Source organism: Schistocerca piceifrons, chromosome 1, assembly GCF_021461385.2.
Source record: "Schistocerca piceifrons isolate TAMUIC-IGC-003096 chromosome 1, iqSchPice1.1, whole genome shotgun sequence".
Classification (NCBI taxonomy): Eukaryota; Metazoa; Arthropoda; class Insecta; order Orthoptera; family Acrididae; genus Schistocerca; species Schistocerca piceifrons.
In genome coordinates, this window is record NC_060138.1 from 1,120,994,210 (window position 1) to 1,121,016,824 (window position 22,615).

The window sequence follows — 22,615 nt, forward strand, 5'->3', positions numbered from 1 at the left end:
AAAGGTGTTTGTTGTTTTGTTAAACAATGGTTTTACCTAGCAAGATCAAGCATTCCAAAACATGCACTACCTGCATTGTTTTCTGCCAGTTTCAGTGACTAGTAACATTTAAAGTTATAACAAGATAAACAGAAAGTATGTGCCACTAATACTTAACGAAAAGATTAACGTAATCAAGATGAGTGCACGAAATAATGATGCATTTCAAATGCAGTAAAACACTAATTTATGTTGCTTTAAGAAACCAGGATTAGATACAGGGTAAAAGGGAATGGGCAAATGAAAAGAAAGATGAAGAAGACAGGAAATGAAGAAATTAATGAAATCATGTGGGAATGGTTCATAAGTGTGCGGGCAAAAATTTACGTTTGTCTGCACTCATATTGCAGAGTGAGACTCTGAAAGTAGCTAAAGAGCTTGGAAATACTGAGTTTAAAGCATCCACAGAATGGCTGAACAGTTTGAAAGCTAGGTGCAACATCGTGTGGAGTGAAGAGTGTGGGGATGCTAGGGATGTGCAGGAAAGTGTAGCAACAAAATGTTAGACAATAGTGTACAACCTAATTGCAAATTATGATCTGAAAGATATGTTGAGTGTTCATGAAATGGGACTGTTTTATTACGCATTTCCTTCAAAATATTTAGCAATTCAAGGTGAAAAGCGCACCAGCAGCAAAATGATCAAGGAAGGACTCACTGTACTTCCGTGTGGAAAAATACTAGGTGAAACGGAGAAGCCACTGGCGATTGGAAAGTCAACAAAACTGTGTTGCTTCAAAACTGTAGGTGTCAGTAAGCTCCTTCTAATCACATACTGAAGCAATTAAAACACATGGCTGGTAAGTGGTCTTCAGGAAGAAGAATGGCTGGGTTCCTTCAGCACCAATATGAAAAAAAGGAAATCGCCAAGTTCTTTACGAAGACACTGCAACCTGCCACCTGAAAGTCAAGTTATCAAACCTGAAACTGTCTTGGTTCCTCCATGTTCAACCAGCCTAACACGATCCAAGGACCAGGGGGTTATTTACACATTCAAATCCCATTATAGGTGTTGAAGAATGTAAAAGTGCATTTGCTCTTGTACAGCCAGTTTCTGTCCTGGATTGGCAGTAAGGGAAATAAAACCTAAAACTGTTACCAAGTGCTTCAACAAAATGGGGTTGGAGAACAAGAACAAAGTGCTTCTGTGACCATAGATGGTCAGAAAAGTGTAGCGGCAATTGCTAAATTAATTAGAATTCCAAACATTTCACAAAGTGCAGATGACTACATTTGAAGTGATGACTTTCTGTTAACTCAGCCCACTTTTACTTCAGCAACAGATTTAATAGAGATCTGTAAATGTCGTGTGACTAGGGCCTCCAGTCGGGTAGACCGTTCGCCGGGTGCAAGTCTTTTGATTCGATGCCACTTCGGTGACTTTGGATGAGGATGAAATGATAATGATTAGGACAACACAACACCCAGTCCCTGAGCCGGGAATCGAACCGGAGCCCTTAGGATTGACATTCTGTCGCGCTGACCACTCAGCTACTGGGGGCGGACAATAGAGATCTGCAACACAGAAGATGATCACGAAGAAATAAGGGAAGATGACGAGAAGCAAAATGATGTCCCCAGAAAAATAAAGACACCTGAGGATACGATTACATGCATAAAACGTTATGTAATTTGTAGCACACACAAATTCTCCGAAGCTGTTGGAACTATTGTACAGTGCAAACAATTGCGTAGAAAACCCAGTCTGAAATTCAAACAGGTTTCCCTCCTTGATATGTGCTGAAAAAATATGTATCTATGTATAAAAATAAATGGAGTGCAAAGGAAGGAAGAAAGATTGAGTTTAATGCAGTCATTAGAGATGGAGCACAAGCTCGGCTCGTGTAAAGGATGGGGGACGAAATCAGCCGTGTCATTCCAAAGGAACCATCCCAGTATTTGCCTGGAGCAATTTAGGAATATCATATAAGTCCTATGTCTGGATGGTCGAACACGGGTTTGAACCGTCATTCTTCTGACTGCGAATCCAGAGTACTAACCACTGTAATACCTCACTCGGTTTCTTGGAGTGCCCCTGGATAAAAATGTGAGTTAGAGGTCCATGTACTGAGGGCACTCTTTAAACAATAACAACTATTACCTTAGGGGTTTTTAGAGCCTAAGTTACTAAACCTCCCTCAGGGAAGTTCTCATGCCATATTTTAGATGACTAGCCACACACAGTGAGAAATATGCACACTCTCTTGAAAGAATGTCAGTTTACCACTGCTTCCTTGATTTCTATTGTCGCCTGACATCACCAAACAAACATATCTGGGACACTATTGTTGAGAAACTTGTATGTCACAGCCTTTCAGTGACAACTGCTGATGATTTGTAGAAGTGCTGCAAACCTCCTGGAAAGATTTTCCAAAGGAACACATGCAGACCCTCTTTTATTATGTCCCCATATCTTTAGACATTTTAATTACAGTAAGTGTGATCATAACCCTGTACAGAATCTTCAGTATCTGCATAATCTGTTCATTTATGTCACAGCAATTGGAGCTGTTAGTTTCTTTCCCCTCATGGATGAAAGAGGAATAGATTTAACAGTTCCAAAAGCTAGGTAATATTTTTTCCTACTTTTAAATATGCCTAAAGGCAGAACTGTGACGCAATTTGTTCTTTTCATAATTTTTTATATTCCAGCCTGGACTTTCCGCTTCCTTTTTATATATGATAGGTGTTGTAATTTAAATGAAGACTGCAGTATAATAAAAGAAAAATAATTTCTTAAAATTTAATTCAGAAAATCTGCATCCTGCTTTACTTCCTTTATGTGATGGTTTCTGGCTAAACAGCAGAAATCTCATAGATGCAGTTGATTGTTCTGAATCATTACAAGGTGCTGCTCATTTACTGCCACCTGCAGCTTAAAGGTGAGTGCTGAAGATATAAGGTAGGCTCCTGGAACCGGTGACATCTGGTATATAATATGTAACAGCTGCACTGTCAGCTAGGATTACTCATTTGTGAGGAACTTTCTACACAGTTCCCATCCAGAGCTTTTTTTAATCATGTATTAGTTTAGATGAAGGACATCATATGGGAAAAAACATGATTTCATTCTGGAATGACATACTCAATTTCTATCAGAAATAATAACTGAATGTTTTAAAGGCTTTTTATTGTTATCTTTGAAAACATATACATGAGTTAATTAATGCCAGCTCTATTTCAGCATGGACAAATAGATGCTGGATATTGATGACTTATTGCCAGATAATTCTTTCACAGCTTATAAATAATTTTGTAAATGCATCAGTTTGATAAAAATTAAAGAGTAATGTTTTTAATGTAAAAATGAGTACATAGTATAATTTAAACTTTCAGTATACTCAACCTAATTTGATGTCTAACTTAGTTGCTACTCACACTAGTCTTATAATATTATGGCAACCTACCAGAAAGAAATATTCTCAGGCTTGACAAAAAGCAGTTCAGACTCTCTCAAGGGTTATTTACATGGAACAAGTAGCATTTATTCTAAGACATAAAAACACTTCTGTTTGAAGGTTTCATAATAATAGTTTTCTCTTACACTTCATATTCTAACTGCCACCTACACAGTATAAACATCCTAAGCAACTTTTTGAAAAGACTTGTTTCAAAGCTATGAAATAATAGAATTTGTTATAAATTTAGGTAACTAAAGTATAAACAAACAATAAAAATTGTGTCTACTCTATTAAGACAAATGCACTAGAAGTGAAGATGTTTGAACATAATTACACTTTAAAAATGTTATATAATGGATTAACATATCCTTCCTTTCTAGATGAAGAACTCCAACTAAATGATCAAAGTATGTCTTCATTATCACATCTTTTTCCTAATACCATGTACAGAAAATACTTTTTTCCCCAAATATTTGGAACTGAGCACAGGTAAGAAAATATGATACTAAGGTATATAATGAAGTAACAGTTCTGATTTTTTAAAAGTAATCCTTGAACAAAGTGGAGACCTTTGCCTCATGTTCTGGTTTTCATGTATTAGGTATTGTGCATGAACTGATCAAAAGCCAAAGAAAGAAACACTTCTCCATTCTTTTACCCAAACTTTCACAATATGACTACCAAAGACAAATCTATAGACACACAACAATGAGTTACAAATTGTGTTAGAATAAATGCCAGTATTGTATACCATACATTTACATAATCATTACTCAGAGCAACAATGCTTGAAGCTTGAAAATTTTACACATATATAGAGAGCTTTCTTATAATTTTTGTTAACATAATGTGAATGATTTCCTATGTGTGTTTCTTCTTCCAAAAAAAGGTTTCTCTGAAAACATTTGCAGAGTACCCACAACTCTGACTCAGTGGCACAAAACAACTGAGTTCCCTGTGCAGAAGCCTGCTTACTGTTTACGTACTTTGTGTAAATGTGTTAATTTCTCATCGGAGCTATGGTTAAGATTTACTTTCAAGTTACTGTTATAAAATGGATATTTTCAGAAGCAAATATTCATTTTATATTACATCATGAGCAAATACAAACAGTTTCTCATAGTCTTATTGGTACTGTTACTGTGTGTTAAAGCAAGTTATATAGTAGTGCTGCACAAGTCCCAGTTAAAGGGGGGAGTGAGGGACAGTCTCTCATTTTGGAAAAAAAGGATGATTCTTCAAGACAGATCTATGATGATGGGCACCACCACAATATAGTTTTTCTTTATAACACAAAATTGTTTTAAATACACTTGAAGTATGTAACTGCTTCTATACATTTGTGTTGTGCTACATGTATGATTGAGTTTGCCTGTCATCAGTGCAGTAGGACAGGTCTAGAAATCAAGTGGCTGGTCAGCACTTCCTTCAACATCTTGTTCTGTGTCATCATCCTCGTCATCATTATCATCTTCACTCTCTGTCGGACTGCTTTTGTTTCGCTGCACTGGGGGTTCTGCACATAAATGAACGACAAATTAAGTTAGATGCACCTAATACAACTTGTACTCCAGTGCGTTGTAAATAGGTGAGGCCTTACCACAACTGGGCTTTCCTCTTGTACGAGTGTTTGGTTTCTCAACTCCATGTTTATCAACACACCAACACATACCAACTGAAGTGTGACACTGTGTAGAGCGATAATAGCCTTCATCATCACAATCTGGTATATAAACTCCTAAAATGAATGAAAGAATGAGTGTTAATGCCATGCTACGTACAATACAATCATAGTTGATATTAATAATATATCTCAGCAAGTTTGATATTTTAAAATTTTACAGAATTCCTTCTGGAGATTCTCTGTGAAAATTGTTAGTGATTAAGACTTATAAGAAAAATCCCTCTGAAAAGAAGAACTTTCAGCTACAGATTATTCATTTTTGTGAACTATTATTGTCATTCACCTACAACTGGTAGATGACACGTAATGACGTGCATACCTGAAAGTCCCAGCTATCTCATGCTCACCATTTCTTCAAGCTTGTATCTCAGTTCGACAATAGAGACAAACCAAATGGCATTTCCAAAAATTGTGTTGAATATATATATTCAGTATTTTAACTACAAGAAAAACCACTGTCAACTTTTTATGGCCTCAACAATATTATGAAAAAGACACATTGCTACTCACTGTAAAGATGACACATTGAGTTTGCAGTCAGGCACAACAAAAAGACTGTTATACATGAGCGTTCAGCCAAAGCTGCCTTCATCATAAAAGGGGACACACACACACACACACACACACACACACACACACACACACACACACACACACACACAAAAAGCAAGCCCATCTTACACACAACTGCTACCTCCAGCTGCTACGGACAGAATGTATAGTCGTAGTGACTGGAGATAGTGGTCATGTGAGGTGTGCTTGTTTGTGTGAATGTGTTCATTCCTTTTTTGAAGAAGGCTTTGGCCAAAACCTCATATGTAACAGTCTTTTATTTTCACAATATTGTTGATATTTCAATCTGAACATTTCTATGGTCATCTTCAGTCATAAAATAATCCATCCACACCCCTGTGTGTTTGTATGGGGGTGGGTGCACCCATCAATTGATTATTAAACAATTTGTTAATTTTCCAAAACATATAAAAACAAACTGGACAACAATAAACAGCAACTACACAGTTTAATAGGTTAACAAGTCCAGATATACCCAATAAGAGGTCATAAGTTTACCGAGTAAATCGGGGCTTATTCTCCTCTTCACAGCAGCACATGGCCGATCAGTTTTATCAAAACAGTGACACCATTCCCTGGGTGACACAAAAATGTCCCGGTCAGAATCACAAGCATCTAGGAATGGTTTGATGCAGCGTTCACTCTGATCATGCTCAAGGTCATAAAGTTCTTGGAGAGACAGCTGGTCATCGGCATCCAAATCAAGATGTTGGAACATCCATCGAACTTCTGTTTTGCATGAGCTGGGGAAATGTGCTGAAAGAATGCAGAGCAGAGTTATTGCAATTATTACTATCAGAAAAGCTACAGATTCATTTTGAAAAGCAACAAATAGGAAAATATCATCAGAACTAATTAGAACAAATAGTTCCCCACACTGAAATCTAAAAGAACAAAGAAAGCATTCTTTAACTTTCCCTAGCAGCAGCTTCATTTCAGGTAAATAAACAACAGTGCACGACTTTTAAAGTGTACCTCTTGTGAAATAACAGCAAGTTGGTGGTGGCTCCTGCACTATGCCCATGTACCATCATTCAGAACTTCATAGTGTAGAAACAGCCCCCAACTAAAGTCTCTGGTGAAGTCCCTATTTTACTAACAATCCCTAATTTGTTCCTGATTTTCCTTTCTCCCCCCGCCCCTCCTCCCTCTCTATTTCCCTCCCTCTCTACCCCTCCCTCCCCCCCACTCCCCCCTCTCTCTCCTCTCTCTCTCTTTCTCTCTCTCTCTCTCTCTCTCTCTCTCTCTCTTTCTCTCTCTGGCTTCATTTTACAATTCTGTTAAGTGTGCATGACTATCCGCCTTAGAGTGACGGTCTGGATCTTAATAAAACTTTTTCCATTTTTTGTTGTCATTAGCAGTGAAACACACTTTAGGAAAATCAGTGCCTTCACACTGTAAGTTATTTATTTTACCATTACTGTTCAAAACCAGAGTTAAGAACTTAAGGTATATGTGGGAGATACAGCAGATGGAGAAAAATGTGGAAACACCAAAAATCTAACACATTATCATGTCTAATATGGCACAGAAAAACCATTAGCATTAGCATTCCAGTCATCTCAGACTGGGTACATACAGTCCTGTACAGTTTTCAAGGGAATCTTATACCATTCTTCCTGTAAAATAATGACAAGTTCAGGTAACAATGTTGGAGGTGGATACTGATCATACACCTTTCTCTCCAAAGTCAACCACAAAGGCTAAATAATATTGAGATCTGGTTACTGTGATGGCCAAGGGAGATGTGACAATTCATCCTCATCCTCATCCTCGCATGCACCAGTCCTGCATGAGGTGAGCTGTGTGAACAGGGAACCTGTTGTCCTGGAACACAGCATCACAATGGGGAAACGAATATTGTATGAAGGGATAGACATGATAGCCAAAATGGTCACATAATCCGTTTCAGTGGTGTGAGCTTGCAAGAACACCCATGGGACCACGGAGTACCATGCTGTGGCTGCCCAAAGCATCACCAGACCCCTTGGGTTGTAAACACAGCCAAACGTTGGAAATAGTCTGAAAGAAGATTGAACCAACAAAATGGCAGTCTTCATCCCCACAGCCCAGGTTTTATGCCTTCAGCAATATGATTTTCTGTTACTGGCATTTGCATCACTGATGAGTGGTTCTGCAATTTCAGTTCATCCTGTAATTCCCAGCTTATGGAGCTTCCTTCATGTTTCTCATGGTGTTTCCATATTTTTGTGCAACCCCTATATATTTCTGCTATTAGTGAAGTGAGATATGTCAAGTTATGTGCTTCTCATGTATCAAGTGTTCCTCAGCTTATTAATAATTACAAATTCACACAGTAACATATTAATGCAAAGTAAAGTAACCTTTGCTCCTATTGTGAGAACGCCTGCGCTTAGTCTCTGTCATAACAACTGAGAACCAGTCAAGCAGTCTGTTTCCCATGGCCTGCAGAGCTGATGGTGGACATTCCTTGTTCCAGGATGAAGTGTGACTTGGAATCAGCATGGGTTTTGTGTCAAGGACTTCATTGTAGCCACGCTGGCGCTCCTTATCCTCTGAATATGGGGGATTTGTAGCAGTGTAGCTGTCCTGAAAATATACAAACATTCTTTTAAGGTGTGTCAAATGAAACCACTCATAGGGACTCTCTAAGAATAATTTTTTTATTGAAAAATTATCTGTATCACAAATTGAGTGTGCTATCTTACTCTTTACATTGCAATAGGAAAATCTGATCATTATGCCTCTTTTGCAGTTTAAAAGCAAAGCCAACAGATGTTGTATTAAATATATATAGATATGTGTGTGTGTGTGTGTGTGTGTGTGTGTGTGTGTGTGTGTGTGTGTGTGTGTGTGTTATAATTATCACACAAAAAAAACTAATTAACTTTTTGTTTGCTTGTCTGAAGGTTCACATCTGCAGTTGTGGTACAGCATTACAATTCTCACACTCACAGTACTGTAACATATCGCAATCCCAAGGGCTGCAGAAGTCTTAGATTGACCCTACATAGCAGTAACACACTGCTTTCAAAAACAAATTATTGCACAGTATTTCACTTTATCAGTCGGCTTTAACATCCTCTAGTGGCATGCTGCAGTACTGTTGCACGGGATTTCATTGTCTGCTAGGACAGCAGATGTGTACTTGCAAATAAACAAAAAGACAATTAAGTAACTTTATTATTTTTAGGTGATACTTACATCCTTATGATGACCCTCATAATCTACAAAAAAAATTGTGCTTATAGAAATATTTCTTGCCAACTGGCAAACTTTAACAATTCCATTTTGGTGGATAACAAAGTTTTAAGCACTTTGGATGTTAAGTCTTTAAAATATGCTGCTTCCCCAGTTATGGCTGACATAAATAACGCACGAATTCTAAAGAAAATTAACGCTTATCTTACTAACCACCACTGCTGCTTACTATTACTACAAGAGTGAATTTTTGCAGGGTTACACTGATGGCTACCCCAAAACAACTTTCCTACACATTGGAAGAAAAACAGGCTGTTCCCAATGAGCAGCGCTGCTTGTGCTCAATAAACAATGTCAGTTGTCTTTCTGCAGACAGGAATATTCAGTCGCTGACTAGAAAACCAAATAATTTCTAAGAGTGGCAATTAGCAAGATAAGTTTTAATTTGCTTTCAAATTCTTGCCTTATTTATGCCAGCAGCTTGGTAAAGACCTTTTAGTATTAAACTCCAAACCCCCACTCTGAATGCCAGATAAGGAGGCGAAGTCAACATGGATGCTATTATTGTGCACTGCAATTATGTACAACACATTTCACCTGCAAATAATCGTCGTTAATAGCTTGAAACACCATCAAGAGATTCATCCACTGCAAAGTGAGTGTATCAGTTCCAAAATTACTGATGCGGCCCAAGAAGAGGTGCAATTGCCTTAGAAAAATATAAATAGTTACTTGATTAATGATTTTTATGCCTAAAATTCCTTTGTGTCCAGTTGGTTAACACCAACGAACCAACCAAAGAACTTAGTTCTGCTTATTCTCACCTTATGAATATCTTTTGGTGTGTGGACCGTGAGAAAAAGAGCTACAGTACTTAAACATTGTGTGAAATCAAAAAAGCAAACTCACATCACACACAACTAATTGTTTCTCATAAAAACCCATTTCATGTGAGCTTTGATCCACTACGTAGGAATAATATGATTACTGCTTGAAATTCTTGTCCTTGACTAATGAAAGCATCTCTGACTGTTGATCTGAGATCTGTCCACATTATTTAACATGTCATCTGTTTGCTACCTGGTCTTAAATCATATGTTTCTCACAGATATTAGTTTGTATTTTTCTGCCTATTTACATTCACACTTAATTTCCTGAATTGGAAAGATATTGTTGTATTTGTGTCAGAGGAGGATCTTTGATATTCACGAGCAGTCTACAAACAACTAATATTCTGGTAACTGATGACTTCTACAAATTTAGCACATATTACACCAATTTACTAACAAATAAACAGAAATCTACAGGCTGCCTAAGAGTTTGGTAGATAATCTACCTGAATTCCAAGGTATTTCATGAGGTTTCATGTTATACTTTACCATATTTAAGAACAGTCCTCATGGTAAAGGACTACCAAATGCTTTTAAAAGCAAGAAGAGGAAGGGTCACACAAGTTAACAACACATTGTTACACTAACTGTAAATAGAACATAGATGTGTGGAGTCATGAGAAAGTAACTGAATTACATATCCTAACAGAAGAAATCAATAGGTAACTAACATTGGAACTCTTACAATTTTAGGTAACAAACTGACAACACAATTTCTGAAACACAAGCAAAACTTTTTCAGTTCTGGTCCAAGATATTTTGTACCTACACTATCAATGAATAGTTATGCACTCGTATTTTTTCATGAGTCTTCTGGGTAAGAATCAACTACTTATGTGACAATTGTTCATATTTACCTTATTATATTTTGTGTACTTTATGTACTTGTAGTGTTTATTCTCATATTTGAAGTCTTCTGGTGTGAATGTGTACTTGTCCTGTGGCAGCCGTTGCTGCTGCTGCTGTTGGACTTGCTTCTTTTCTTTCTCTGCTGTCATCTTGAACTTGTTCATCAAGTTGTTGAGGCGCTCAGTTTGCCGCTGCTTCTTACGGATGTGAATGTCACTTTCTGTAAAGTATTGTGACAGTATAAAAACTTTTTGCTTTGGTAGAAACAATGGACTTTCTACTCTTTGCCTTCTTTGCAAATAAGCATATTCAAAGAATTCTTTTTACCTAAGAATTAAACTGATCTACTACTTGCTGATACTTTTTCTCATGGTGAAATGAATGATTGGTGAATGATTTTTTATTGGTCCCATTTGATTACATTATGTACAGAGTGTGTATTTGTAATACAGGACAGATCAACTTTTTAAAAAATTTATTTGCTTCTGGGATATGGCCATACATCCATCTTAATACTGTAATGTCAATTGCTGTTATGCAAATGTAAAGATAACACAACACCCGATCTCCCTGAGCAGAGAAAATCTCTAACCCAACTGAGAATCGAACCCAGGGCCCGTTGGTTAGCAATCTACTGTGCTGACTGCTCAGCTACGGAGGCAGACAGGTCAGCTTAATCTAATATCTTAAAATATTTACACACATATTACCATATAAGACAATGCACTACAAGCTATTTACATACAATATATTACAATATTTTTCACTGATTACAGTACATACATATGACTAATAACAGCATTCCTCATTCTTTGAACATATATTCCTCTACACTAAAAAATTCTTTTCCCATTAAGTAATCCTTTAGAAGTTTCTGCAATGTCCTTTCACTCATACTGTTCAGTAGACTCTTAGGAAGATGTGTTACCAATTGTAGACCTGAGTGTCAACGACTTTTTCCAGCAGTTCTCAGTCTGTGTGGTGTACTTCACAACTGGCCTTTATTTTTTTGAGTCACACGAATGAACATCTGCACTTTTCTAGTTACGTGTGGCTTTGATTAATATTATTGTTATATATACATACGGGGCTGGAAAAGTCAGTTTGTTTAGATTATGGAAGTTTGGGTTTCATTCACACGGCCCCTAATACCATTCTTGCAATACAAAAATTCTTCTTGTATTACTGCTGCTGAAGTTTACCCGAACAGTAATTCCCTACTCTAAGTATTGTTGAAATAGTGCATGGCACATTGTAAACAGCAATTTTTTGTCAGTCTAATGTGCAAGCTGTTTTTTGTATGCTGTCCCTATTGGAGCTTATAAACAACTTCAATTCCCAAAAATTTTATGTAGGTAGCTTCTTCCAATTTTGTTTTATCTATGAGATCTTTCTTTCCTGTGTTCATGAATAACAAGAACGTTATCCTTTTTTAGATTATAATTAAGACATTCTGTATGAGTCACTGTAGTGTGTTATTTATGAACAGAAATTCAGTTCTGTCCAGTGCTTCCAGACTTTCTTCTACCTTCAAACCTGATATGTAAATAATATAACATATCCTATTCATGGTACTTACATGAAGTCATAATTTTGATCAATACAATGTTCTTATGGCACTGATACTACAGTTATTAAAAGATAAGTTTGTAACATCTCTTAGCAAAAGACATATTATATGTGGTAAAAAAAGAAAAGGAGAAAAGAATAATTGAACTGGATGATTGTAATTGCGTGGACAACGATTGTGTAATAAAGAGAAAGCATTATGTGTCATGTTTTGTTCTTGTATAGAATTATGTACTGATTTTTTTAAAGATAATATCTGTGTCGGCGAGTACTGAAACCGCCACAGACGATGCTTGTTAAACATCAATGCGAGAATATGTGACTACTATAAATAGTAGGGACCAAACATTAACTTCTCTGTCGTCTTCTTGGAGTTACGTGAGTGGGAAGAGCCTGTGACGTTATATTGTACGCTTGCGTAGCATTCTTTTGTCAAGATTGAGAGAGGGACGCCATTAGACATTGATTTGGAAAGGTGTGTAATAACTTAATCTGTTTAAATGTTTTGAATAGAGTTACTTAGTGAAAACTTGCATTATGATTTGTAATAAGCTTGCCTGGCATTTTATCCCATCCCTTTAAGACATTTTCAGTTATTTAAATATTATTCGTGGTGCAGAGCTGCGCTACGAACGAACGAGCCGCTGCCGCGGCGCATTCAAACTGCATTAAATGAAATCAATCATACCGCAAAGAAATGGCTCTGAGCACTATGGGACTCAACTGCTGTGGTCATAAGTCCCCTAGAACTTAGAACTACTTAAACCTAACTAACCTAAGGACATCACACACATCCATGCCCGAGGCAGGATTCGAACCTGCGACCGTAGCGGTCGTGCGGTTCCAGACTGTAGCGCCTTTAACCGCTCGGCCACTCCGGCCGGCCATACCGCAAAGAAGCGGGCAGGTAATAGAGAACTAAAATTATTTCTTTCAGCTTTCGGAATTGCAGAGCAGAGCAGCAGATTTTATGGTGTGTTTTACAGGTTGTCGCGGGCTGCTGATAATATATTTTTAACAGTGCAAAAAGATAATTTACCTTCATAACATAAAAGAAATCTTGCTGTGCGTAGTTCTGGTCTGGTTAACCTTATAGTAAAAACATCTTTTTCTATGATAATAGTCTCATGTTCTCGTGTTAGTCGTGGTACTTATTGGTATTTTACTGTTAACAAAAATCCACTGCAAAATTTTGATGTTGAACAAACATTGCGTACTGTAACATCAGTGTTGATAACGAAATAATTTTCATTAACCTTTTCAATAACTGTAAAGTAAGGAAGATATGTTGAATTTTATGGCGAGTTACAGTAACGAAAAAATGTTCCTTTAATAGAAAGCCAGATCCAGAATAATAAGAACATAATATACAGGGTGATTCAAAAAGAATACCACAACTTTAAAAATGTGTATTTAATGAAAGAAACATAATATAACCTTCTGTTATACATCATTACAAAGAGTATTTAAAAAGGTTTTTTTTCACTCAAAAACAAGTTCAGAGATGTTCAATATGGCCCCCTCCAGACACTCGAGCAATATCAACCCGATACTCCAACTCGTTCCACACTCTCTGTAGCATATCAGGCGTAACAGTATGGATAGCTGCTGTTATTTCTCGTTTCAAATCATCAATGGTGGCTGGGAGAGGTGGCCGAAACACCATATCCTTAACATACCCCCATAAGAAAAAATCGCAGGGGGTAAGATCAGGGCTTCTTGGAGGCCAGTGATGAAGTGCTCTGTCACGGGCTGCCTGGCGGCCGATCCATCGCCTCGGGTAGTTGACGTTCAGGTAGTTACGGACAGATAAGTGCCAATGTGGTGGCGCTCCATCCTGCTGAAATATGAATTGTTGTGCTTCTTGTTCGAGCTGAGGGGGGGAATTGTTGTGCTTCTTGTTCGAGCTGAGGGAACAGCCAATTCTCTAACATCTCCAGAGAGTGTGGAACGAGTTGGAGTATCGGGTTGATATTGCTCGAGTGTCTGGAGGGGGCCATATTGAACATCTCTGAACTTGTTTTTGAGTGAAAAAAACCTTTTTAAATACTCTTTGTAATGATGTATAACAGAAGGTTATATTATGTTTCTTTCATTAAATACACATTTTTAAAGTTGTGGTATTCTTTTTGAATCACCCTGTATTTTGTTTTGTTGAAAAAAATGGCTCTGAGCACTATAGGACTTAACATCTGAGGTCATCAGTCCCCTAGAACTTAGAACTACTTAAACCTAACTAACCTAAGGACATCACAATCATCCATGCCCGAGGCAGGATTTGAACCTGCGACCGTAGCGGTCGCGCGGTTCCAGACTGTAGCAGCTAGAACCGCTCGGCCACCCTGGCCGGCTGTTTTGTTGAAAATGAATGATCCAAAGAAAGTCACAGCACAGCATCACTAAAAGGTATTTCGGGGCTCTTTTCGTAGCAACATATTTTATCTCATATATTAGTTGTTACGCGAGTAATATTAAAACAAAGTAAATAGTAGAGCCGGCAAAAAGTTCTACAATATACTTAATAACTCCTCTTCCATATCTTCGTGTTACACAACTGACTCAGCAATAGCAACAATGAGTTACTTGAACAATATATAATGAAAAGAACCTCCTCACATTGCCACATTTGTCGACTACTTATGGTGTGAAGATATATGGTGAAGGATATTGAAGCATTTTATCAATGAAATTTGTCTGCATTGTAATACAGATATAATGAGAGGACTGTTGTTGGTTCTTCTGAGTGAAAGAAAATGAATCCATGATCACAATTCACTGAAAACATTGCTTTGCTCTTAATTCCAATGTATGTTAGCATTTAATGATATCCTCTGAACCATTCACCTTTTTTATATGATTATCCGAAACAGACTTTTGCGTTGTTATTCCCTGTCACATTTTAAAATTCTCTTGTCAGTCTTAGAAACAGAGCAGCTGGAGGAAACCTTAAGAAACAAAAGGCTGAGAAAACTGAGTTATTTATGTGATTTAATATTTGGTACGAGTTAAAAGAAAGGTGGAAAACGAATAGCTTCTGAGGTCAGAGGTTCAAGGATAGTGATTCTTGTGAGGGAGGGGGGGGGGGGGGGAGAATAAAGGGTAGGAAGAGTGGAGATTATTAGAGATAAACAAAGCACTAAAGACTGGAAAGGATAGGGAAGGAAATTGGTCATTTCTCCACTCAAGGAACCATCCTGCTATTCGACAAACTGCCTGTTGGCTTCTGTGTCAGGTTCTTTGGTGATGTTCGTCTTATGATTTTCCAGACGTTTCACCAGCACGAATGGCTGGCATTTTCAAAGTTTTACCCTCCATTGCTGATGGTGAACTGTGACAGCTCCATCCACCACCAGCAATGGAGGGTAAAACTGTAACAGTGCCAGCCACTCCTGTTGGCGAATCACCAAGAAAAGCGTCAGACGAATGCCAGTCAAAGAACCTGAGACAGAAGCCAACAGGCAGTTTGTCAACAAGTGGCCACAAAAGCCTTAACAATTTTGTATCCTGCCATTTACCACAATCTCTTCAGGAAAGCAATCTAGATGACCAGTTTGGTACTTAAGCTCCATCCATCAGAGGGAAAAAAACACACAAGATCTAGAGTTCTTACCACCCAGGTAGATTTAACTTAGCTGCTTATATTAAGCAGTAAGAACAAACATGATTTCACATAACTAGTGAACTGTAGGTGAAAATCAGTTCATCTTGTGTTGCAAGATCAGTTATCACCAGAGTAATTGCATTTACTGAAAATATTGTTTGACACCTTACCTTTGCACGGGCAGAACCCCTTGCAGCTGACCCTGATTGATGTGTGGTGGATGCAGTTATGATAATCCAAACGGCACAAGGAGCTGTAGGTGCGGTTGTCTGTGCCACACAGGAATGTCGGCTTCACAACAGGGCATGGGTTGCATCGCCTGTGGACAAATGGAATTGTGTCACAATTTCTTACAGTTTTATTTCAGTTCCTTTCAAACATTGCGTGCAGGACAGAATAATGAAATGCCACTTTAGTAAATGTGGCAGAATTGGTGGTGGTGGTGGTGGTGGTGGTAGTGGTAGTAGTAGTAGTAGTAGTTTTAACAGCAAGCACTTGATTACAAATATTACCGAAATGCAGTAAATGAATATATAACGACGAAAATAATCAATTATTGACAATATAATCTAAATGGATAGATTTTTTCAATCTATCACGAAGTGGCGGCAGGAGAACACACGCACACAAAAAGGTTTAATTTTTACAAACTTTTGAGCCTGTGGCTCCTTCTTCTGGCAGAAGAACTGAAGGGGAAGGATGTGGGGTGAAGGAAAAGCACTGGAAAGTGGTACAGTTCAGAGAAGTCACCCAAAGCCCTGGGCCAGGGAGACATACCGGACGGGATGAGAAGGAAAGACTGATTCAGACCGAATTGTTGTGAATACAGTTTTGATGTGTACTAAGTTGTCACGTAGTTTGTCATGTATTCACGTTCGCTGGACGGCGTGCAGCTACTTTTAGACACAGAAAAACACAACAAACATGACAATCTACGTAAAAGCCTCGTAAGCACCGAAACTGTATCCAAGCCACTACCGCAATATCTTGACCGCAATCCCAGTTGTATAACGGTGACATGCGTAAGTTCACGTTTTCTTCTATGTTTACTAACAGCCGTACAGTAGCAGAAGACACGGCGCACGCCGAAAAAAACGAATCGCAGACAATATGCCGGAAACAGCGGCAACAATCGTAAAACCATGCTGTGACGTACAGTAAAAAAGGTATTATGAAATTATTCAGAAAACAATATGTGGAACCAAACAGTGCACATTTAATAATGTTTTAGAGGTACGCTATTTCTGCATGTTTTAGTAAAAAAAAGAACCCACTGGTGATGGCAATATTTGTCGCTGAAACTAGTTTGGGAATAAATAAATAACAACATGTGTTTTGAGTCAAGGCGGACACACAATAGCATATCGTCGTTTAGTTTCATTTCTCTAGCAAGTTCATCTTGGACAGTACTGAATGCCTTCAAAAAATCTAAGTTTATTCCTATTGAAGTGTTGTTTCTGACTAGTCCCATTACAATCTTTTCAATGAATTGCGTAATAGCTGATTCTGTACTCTTGCCTCTGCAAAAACCATGTGGATTTACAGTCGATCCTCTTTCACCAAGCATAATTCGTTCCGTAATCTTACTCGTTGTGCGGGACATTCATTAAGCGAAGCATTTATCCCATATAAATTATGTAAAATGCGTTGATACGTTTCACGCAGAAAAAGTACTAAAAGTTTTATCTGTTCATGCCATTTATTCAAATAAAATTATACCGACAGGTTTATGTACTTTATTATTCACTATACGTAACTAAAAATTTTACTATGAAGCTATCTATATTCATTTGTTTCTGCCGACGCTTCAGATTCAACACTTGGAGAAAATTCAACACAGCATTATCGTCAAATAAATTTGTAAAGCGCGTTGCTACTGCTTTACTGGGGTAATGATTTTCAATGTACGATGCAACCGATTCCCATGCTTTCAGCATTTCTCTTATAGCGCCAAAAGATTGCTGCTTTGCTGTTAACACCTCCACCTCCTCTGAAGAAGAACTCCCACAAGTTCCTGTTGTGAAACACACTGCAACTCCATAAGCTCTTCGGTGGCCCTTTCTTGGCTGTGATCTTCCTCAAGCTCATCAATATCATTGTTACCCCTTTCTAGTTCCATGCTCTTGGTAAAAGATGCAATCTCGTTGACTACTTTGAAGCATCTATCTCCTTAATCTTGTTCTTGTTCTTGAGGGTAGTGCAAACAGATGACGTAGAACGATTGTATGTGCGTTCGAGGTTTTCAACGACTTTACTTTCCATTCCAAGGTCATTTTCTTTCTCTTATGGTCGTCTTTGTGTGGCTGTATTTCGGAGACATTTCTACGAAGGTTATTAAAATCTGCACAAAAAAACAGCGTGTGAACACAAGTTTAGAAAAATACATGATCACAAGCTGCACTAAGATGGTAGGAGAAAAAGCCAGACTGCATCACGTACTGAAGACATTGTTGATATGCGGAACGTTTCCCCCGCCGCACGCAAACGGTTGGTGACGTCACATTAAACTGCCGTCATTCGTTATGCGAACTGCGCGTATGGGAGTGCTCATTAAGCGAGGTTCCACTGCACAGACAAGAGACTGAACTTTTCAAGGTAATTTGTTACTGTAAGTTTCATGACTGTCTCCATTACTTATGAAAATACAGGTAACAAAGCTACTAGTCTCAAATTTCCCACTTCATATATATTACCCTTTATGTGTAGTGGTTTTATTTTTTATGGAAACGTTCCTTCTGATAATGATGTGTTCATCATATGTGAGAGTGGTTCTGATATGACAATAGCACATTTAATTAAGATTGAACCAGGTATCTCATTGATCCCTGAAGACATTTTATTCTTCATTGTTTTTATTCTTGTAAGAGTTTCCAATTTATTTGTGGGGCTTAGTAACATGGAATCAACACTTTGTTCTCTTGGAACTGAGGTTTTACTATGCCTAAAGCAATTTTTACTCAGTTTGACTGGAGTATTTGTGAAGTGGTCATTTATGTAACTTGTCAGACTTAGATTTCAGAGTAACATGCTGTGATGACTTTGGAATAGTGACATCTTGCTTTTAAACATTTTTGTTTCTTTCTTTTTTACTACATTCCATATTCGTTTTGATTTGTTTGTTCTCCCTATAACTGCTTTGTCACTGTGCATTTTGTTGGCTTTTTTATAATTTTCCTATAAATTTTCTTATATGTCTTAACGTGTTCTGTTAAGTGTAGCTCCTCATTGGCTTTTCTGAGTTAAGATGTTTTGTTATGTGAATAGGTACTCTGATAGCACTGGCTGTTGTTCCTTGGGATGATACTGATTCCCATCAATTTTTTGGAAGAACATCTCAAAATAGGGACATGAAAGTGCTACAAAATTGCATTGAATGATTCTTTGTTTTAAAAATACATTTTCCCAAGTTTCTGTTTGCTAACATTTGAATAAAAATACTCCTCTTTTCTTTGTAGAGGTCTCTCTTACATTCCTACTTATTTTTTACTGCCTTGGGTACAGAGGAGTTTATACTGTTACTACGGTGTTGTGTTCTGGTAGACCAAAGTTTACATTTAGAGCGTAAGTGGCAACATTTTCGACACTTGTGAAGATATTATCTAATAGGGAAGATGACAACTATGTCATTCTTGTGTGGTCTAAAAAGAGCAGTTTTGTATGAAAATTGCTTTGGATAGCCAAAAATGTGTATTTTGAGTTATCATTACGCCTGTAGCTGCGGAAAACCGAGAATACTGTTTTATGCTGTTCAACTGAGATGCTCTCCACAATGATCAGTTGAAACCAAGCACCAAGATGTCATATCAAAGTTAAATTTTATGCCAATCAATGATGCATGTTTTATAACACAGTCTGTAGAGCATTTTCGGAAAAAAGAAGAACTGCATATAGGAATGACAATCTGACGCACATTTCAAACCTCTCACTAACGTTCGTTCAAGTGATCACAACCCTAGGCTTGGGAACTTATGTGAAATTTATAGAGATGCATGTCATGTTCCATAATTTGTGAACATATGTATAAGGCAGAAGTTGTTGGCTATGCACTAATTGTCTGTCTAGAATTAACTCCTATAGTGAAAATCATGCCGATCAGCATATCACATCCAGATACAGCATGACACTGCACTCCCATTAGGCCCCACTCCATTTTAATGCAGCTTGTTGCACAGTAATTTAATTAATGCAGAAAATTATAAAAAATGTGCACTGTATTAAGGATTCTTTTGGTTAATTATCTGTGTCTAATTGTTTTAACAAACTAAACTGAGCTCAACTTTGCACAAGTTGACAATGCACGGAGAGGTAACATGGCCATAATTACAGTGTTTCTTTTTGGAAATGCAACGAAGGAAACGCTAATGGAGGCACTCGACTCCGTGAATGTAGAAGAGGGTATCAGTGATCATAAGTCAGTGGTTGCATCAATGACTACAAGTGTAATAAGAAATGCCAAGAAAGGAAGGAAAATATATTTGCTTAACAAGAGTGATAGGGCACAAATCGCAGAATATCTGAGTGACCACCATCAAACGTTCATTTCTGAGGAAGAGGATGTGGAACAAAAATGGAAAAAATTCAGAAACATCGTCCAGTACGCCTTAGATAAATTCGTACCGACTAAGGTCCAAAGCGAGGGGAAAGATCCACCGTGGTATAACAATCATGTACGAAAGGTACTACGGAAACAAAGAAAGCTTCATCATAGGTTTAAGAGTAGTCGAATCATAGCTGATAAGGAAAAGCTGAACGAAGCGAAAAAGAGCGTAAAGAGAGCAATGAGAGAAGCATTCAACGAATTCGAACATAAAACATTGGCAAACAATCTAAACAAGAACCCTAAAAAGTTTTGGTCATATGTAAAATCGGTAAGCGGATCTAAATCCCCTATTCAGTCACTCGTTGACCACGATGGCACCGAAACAGAGGACGACCGAAGAAAGGCAGAAATACTGAATTCAGTGTTCCAAAACTGTTTCACTGCGGAAAATCGTAACACGGTCCCTGACTTCAGCCGTCGCACGGACGCCAAAATGGAAAATATTGAAATAAACGATATCGGAATTGAAAAACAACTGCTATCACTTAGTAGCGGAAAAGCATCCGGACCAGACGAGATACCCTTAAGATTCTACAGTGATTATGCTAAAGAACTTGCCCCCTTTCTATCAGCAATTTATCGTAGATCGCTGGAAGAACGTAAAGTACCTAGCGACTGGAAGAAAGCGCAGGTCGTTCCCATTTTCAAGAAGGGTCATAAATCAGATGCGAATAATTATAGGCCTATTTCGCTTACGTCAATCTGTTGTAGAATAATGGAACATGTTTTGTGTTCTCGTATTATGACGTTCTTAGATAATACAAATCTCCTTCATCATAACCAACATGGATTCCGCAAACAGAGATCATGTGAAACTCAGCTCGCCCTATTTGCCCAAGAAATTCACAGTGCCGTAGACACTGGCGAGCAGATTGATGCCGTATTCCTGGACTTCAGGAAGGCATTTGATACGGTTCCGCACTTACGTTTAGTGAAAAAAATACGAGCTTACGGAATATCGGACCAGGTTTGTGATTGGATTCAGGATTTCCTAGAAGAAAGAACACAACATGTCATTCTTAACGGTTCAAAATCTGCAGATGTAGAGGTAATTTCGGGAGTACCGCAGGGAAGCGTGATAGGACCTTTATTGTTTACAATATACATAAATGACTTAGTTGACAACATCGGTAGCTCCGTGAGGCTATTTGCAGATGACACGGTTGTCTACAAGAAAGTAGCAACATCAGAAGACTCGTACGTACTCCAGGAGGACCTGCAGAGGATTAATGCATGGTGCGACAGCTGGCAGCTTTCCCTAAACGTAGATAAATGTAATATAATGCGCATACATAGGGGCACAAATCCATTCCAGTACGATTATGCCATAGGTGGTAAATCATTGGAAGCGGTAACGACCGTAAAATACTTAGGAGTTACTATCCGGAGCGATCTGAAGTGGAATGATCACATAAAACAAATAGTGGGAAAAGCAGGCGCCAGGTTGAGATTCATAGGAAGAATTCTAAGAAAATGTGACTCATCGACGAAAGAAGTAGCTTACAAAACGCTTGTTCGTCCGATTCTTGAGTATTGCTCATCAGTATGGGACCCTTACCAGGTTGGATTAATAGAAGAGATAGACATGATCCAGCGAAAAGCAGCGCGATTCGTCATGGGGACATTTAGTCAGCGCGAGAGCGTTACGGAGATGCTGAACAAGCTCCAGTGGCGGACACTTCAAGAAAGGCGTCACGCAATACGGAGAGGTTTATTATCGAAATTACGAGAGAGCACATTCCGGGAAGAGATGGGCAACATATTACTACCGCCCACATATATCTCGCGTAATGATCACAACGAAAAGATCCGAGAAATTAGAGCAAATACGGAGACTTACAAGCAGTCGTTCTTCCCACGCACAATTCGTGAATGGAACAGGGAAGGGGGGATCAGATAGTGGTACAATAAGTACCCTCCGCCACACACCGTAAGGTGGCTCGCGGAGTATAGATGTAGATGTAGATGCTTTCCATAATAGGTGTGTCACTGTTGGCGGTTTGATTTTGCAGCCTTGGAAGTTATAGAACATCAACTGATACTTTCGCTAAACTGTTTTGGGGTGGCGTAACGTATCTGTGAGGGCACACCTTGGTTACTGGAATAGGACCATCCACCAACCGAACTGCGGGAAGATACAACAGAGAAATAAACGGGAGGTATGGCAATGTGCTTGGACGAACTCAAAGATCTATTGATGTTTTGAAGCAAGAAGATGTGGAAATG

The 22,615-nt window shown here is 38.2% G+C and overlaps 1 protein-coding gene across 1 annotated transcript in view; it reads right to left on the reverse strand.

Moving 5' to 3' along the window:
* Positions 1–3,152: 3,152 nt before the first annotated feature.
* Positions 3,153–22,615, reverse strand: part of LOC124778185 (proteoglycan Cow) — a gene marked incomplete at its 5' end in the record, with an annotated part of 288,452 nt that continues 268,989 nt past the window's right edge. The window contains 6 exons of the mRNA XM_047253627.1: positions 3,153–4,956; positions 5,041–5,178; positions 6,196–6,453; positions 8,043–8,268; positions 10,628–10,839; positions 15,960–16,108. Coding sequence (XP_047109583.1) covers positions 4,838–4,956; positions 5,041–5,178; positions 6,196–6,453; positions 8,043–8,268; positions 10,628–10,839; positions 15,960–16,108 — 1,102 coding nt within the window. The remainder of the gene's footprint in view (positions 4,957–5,040; positions 5,179–6,195; positions 6,454–8,042; positions 8,269–10,627; positions 10,840–15,959; positions 16,109–22,615) is intronic.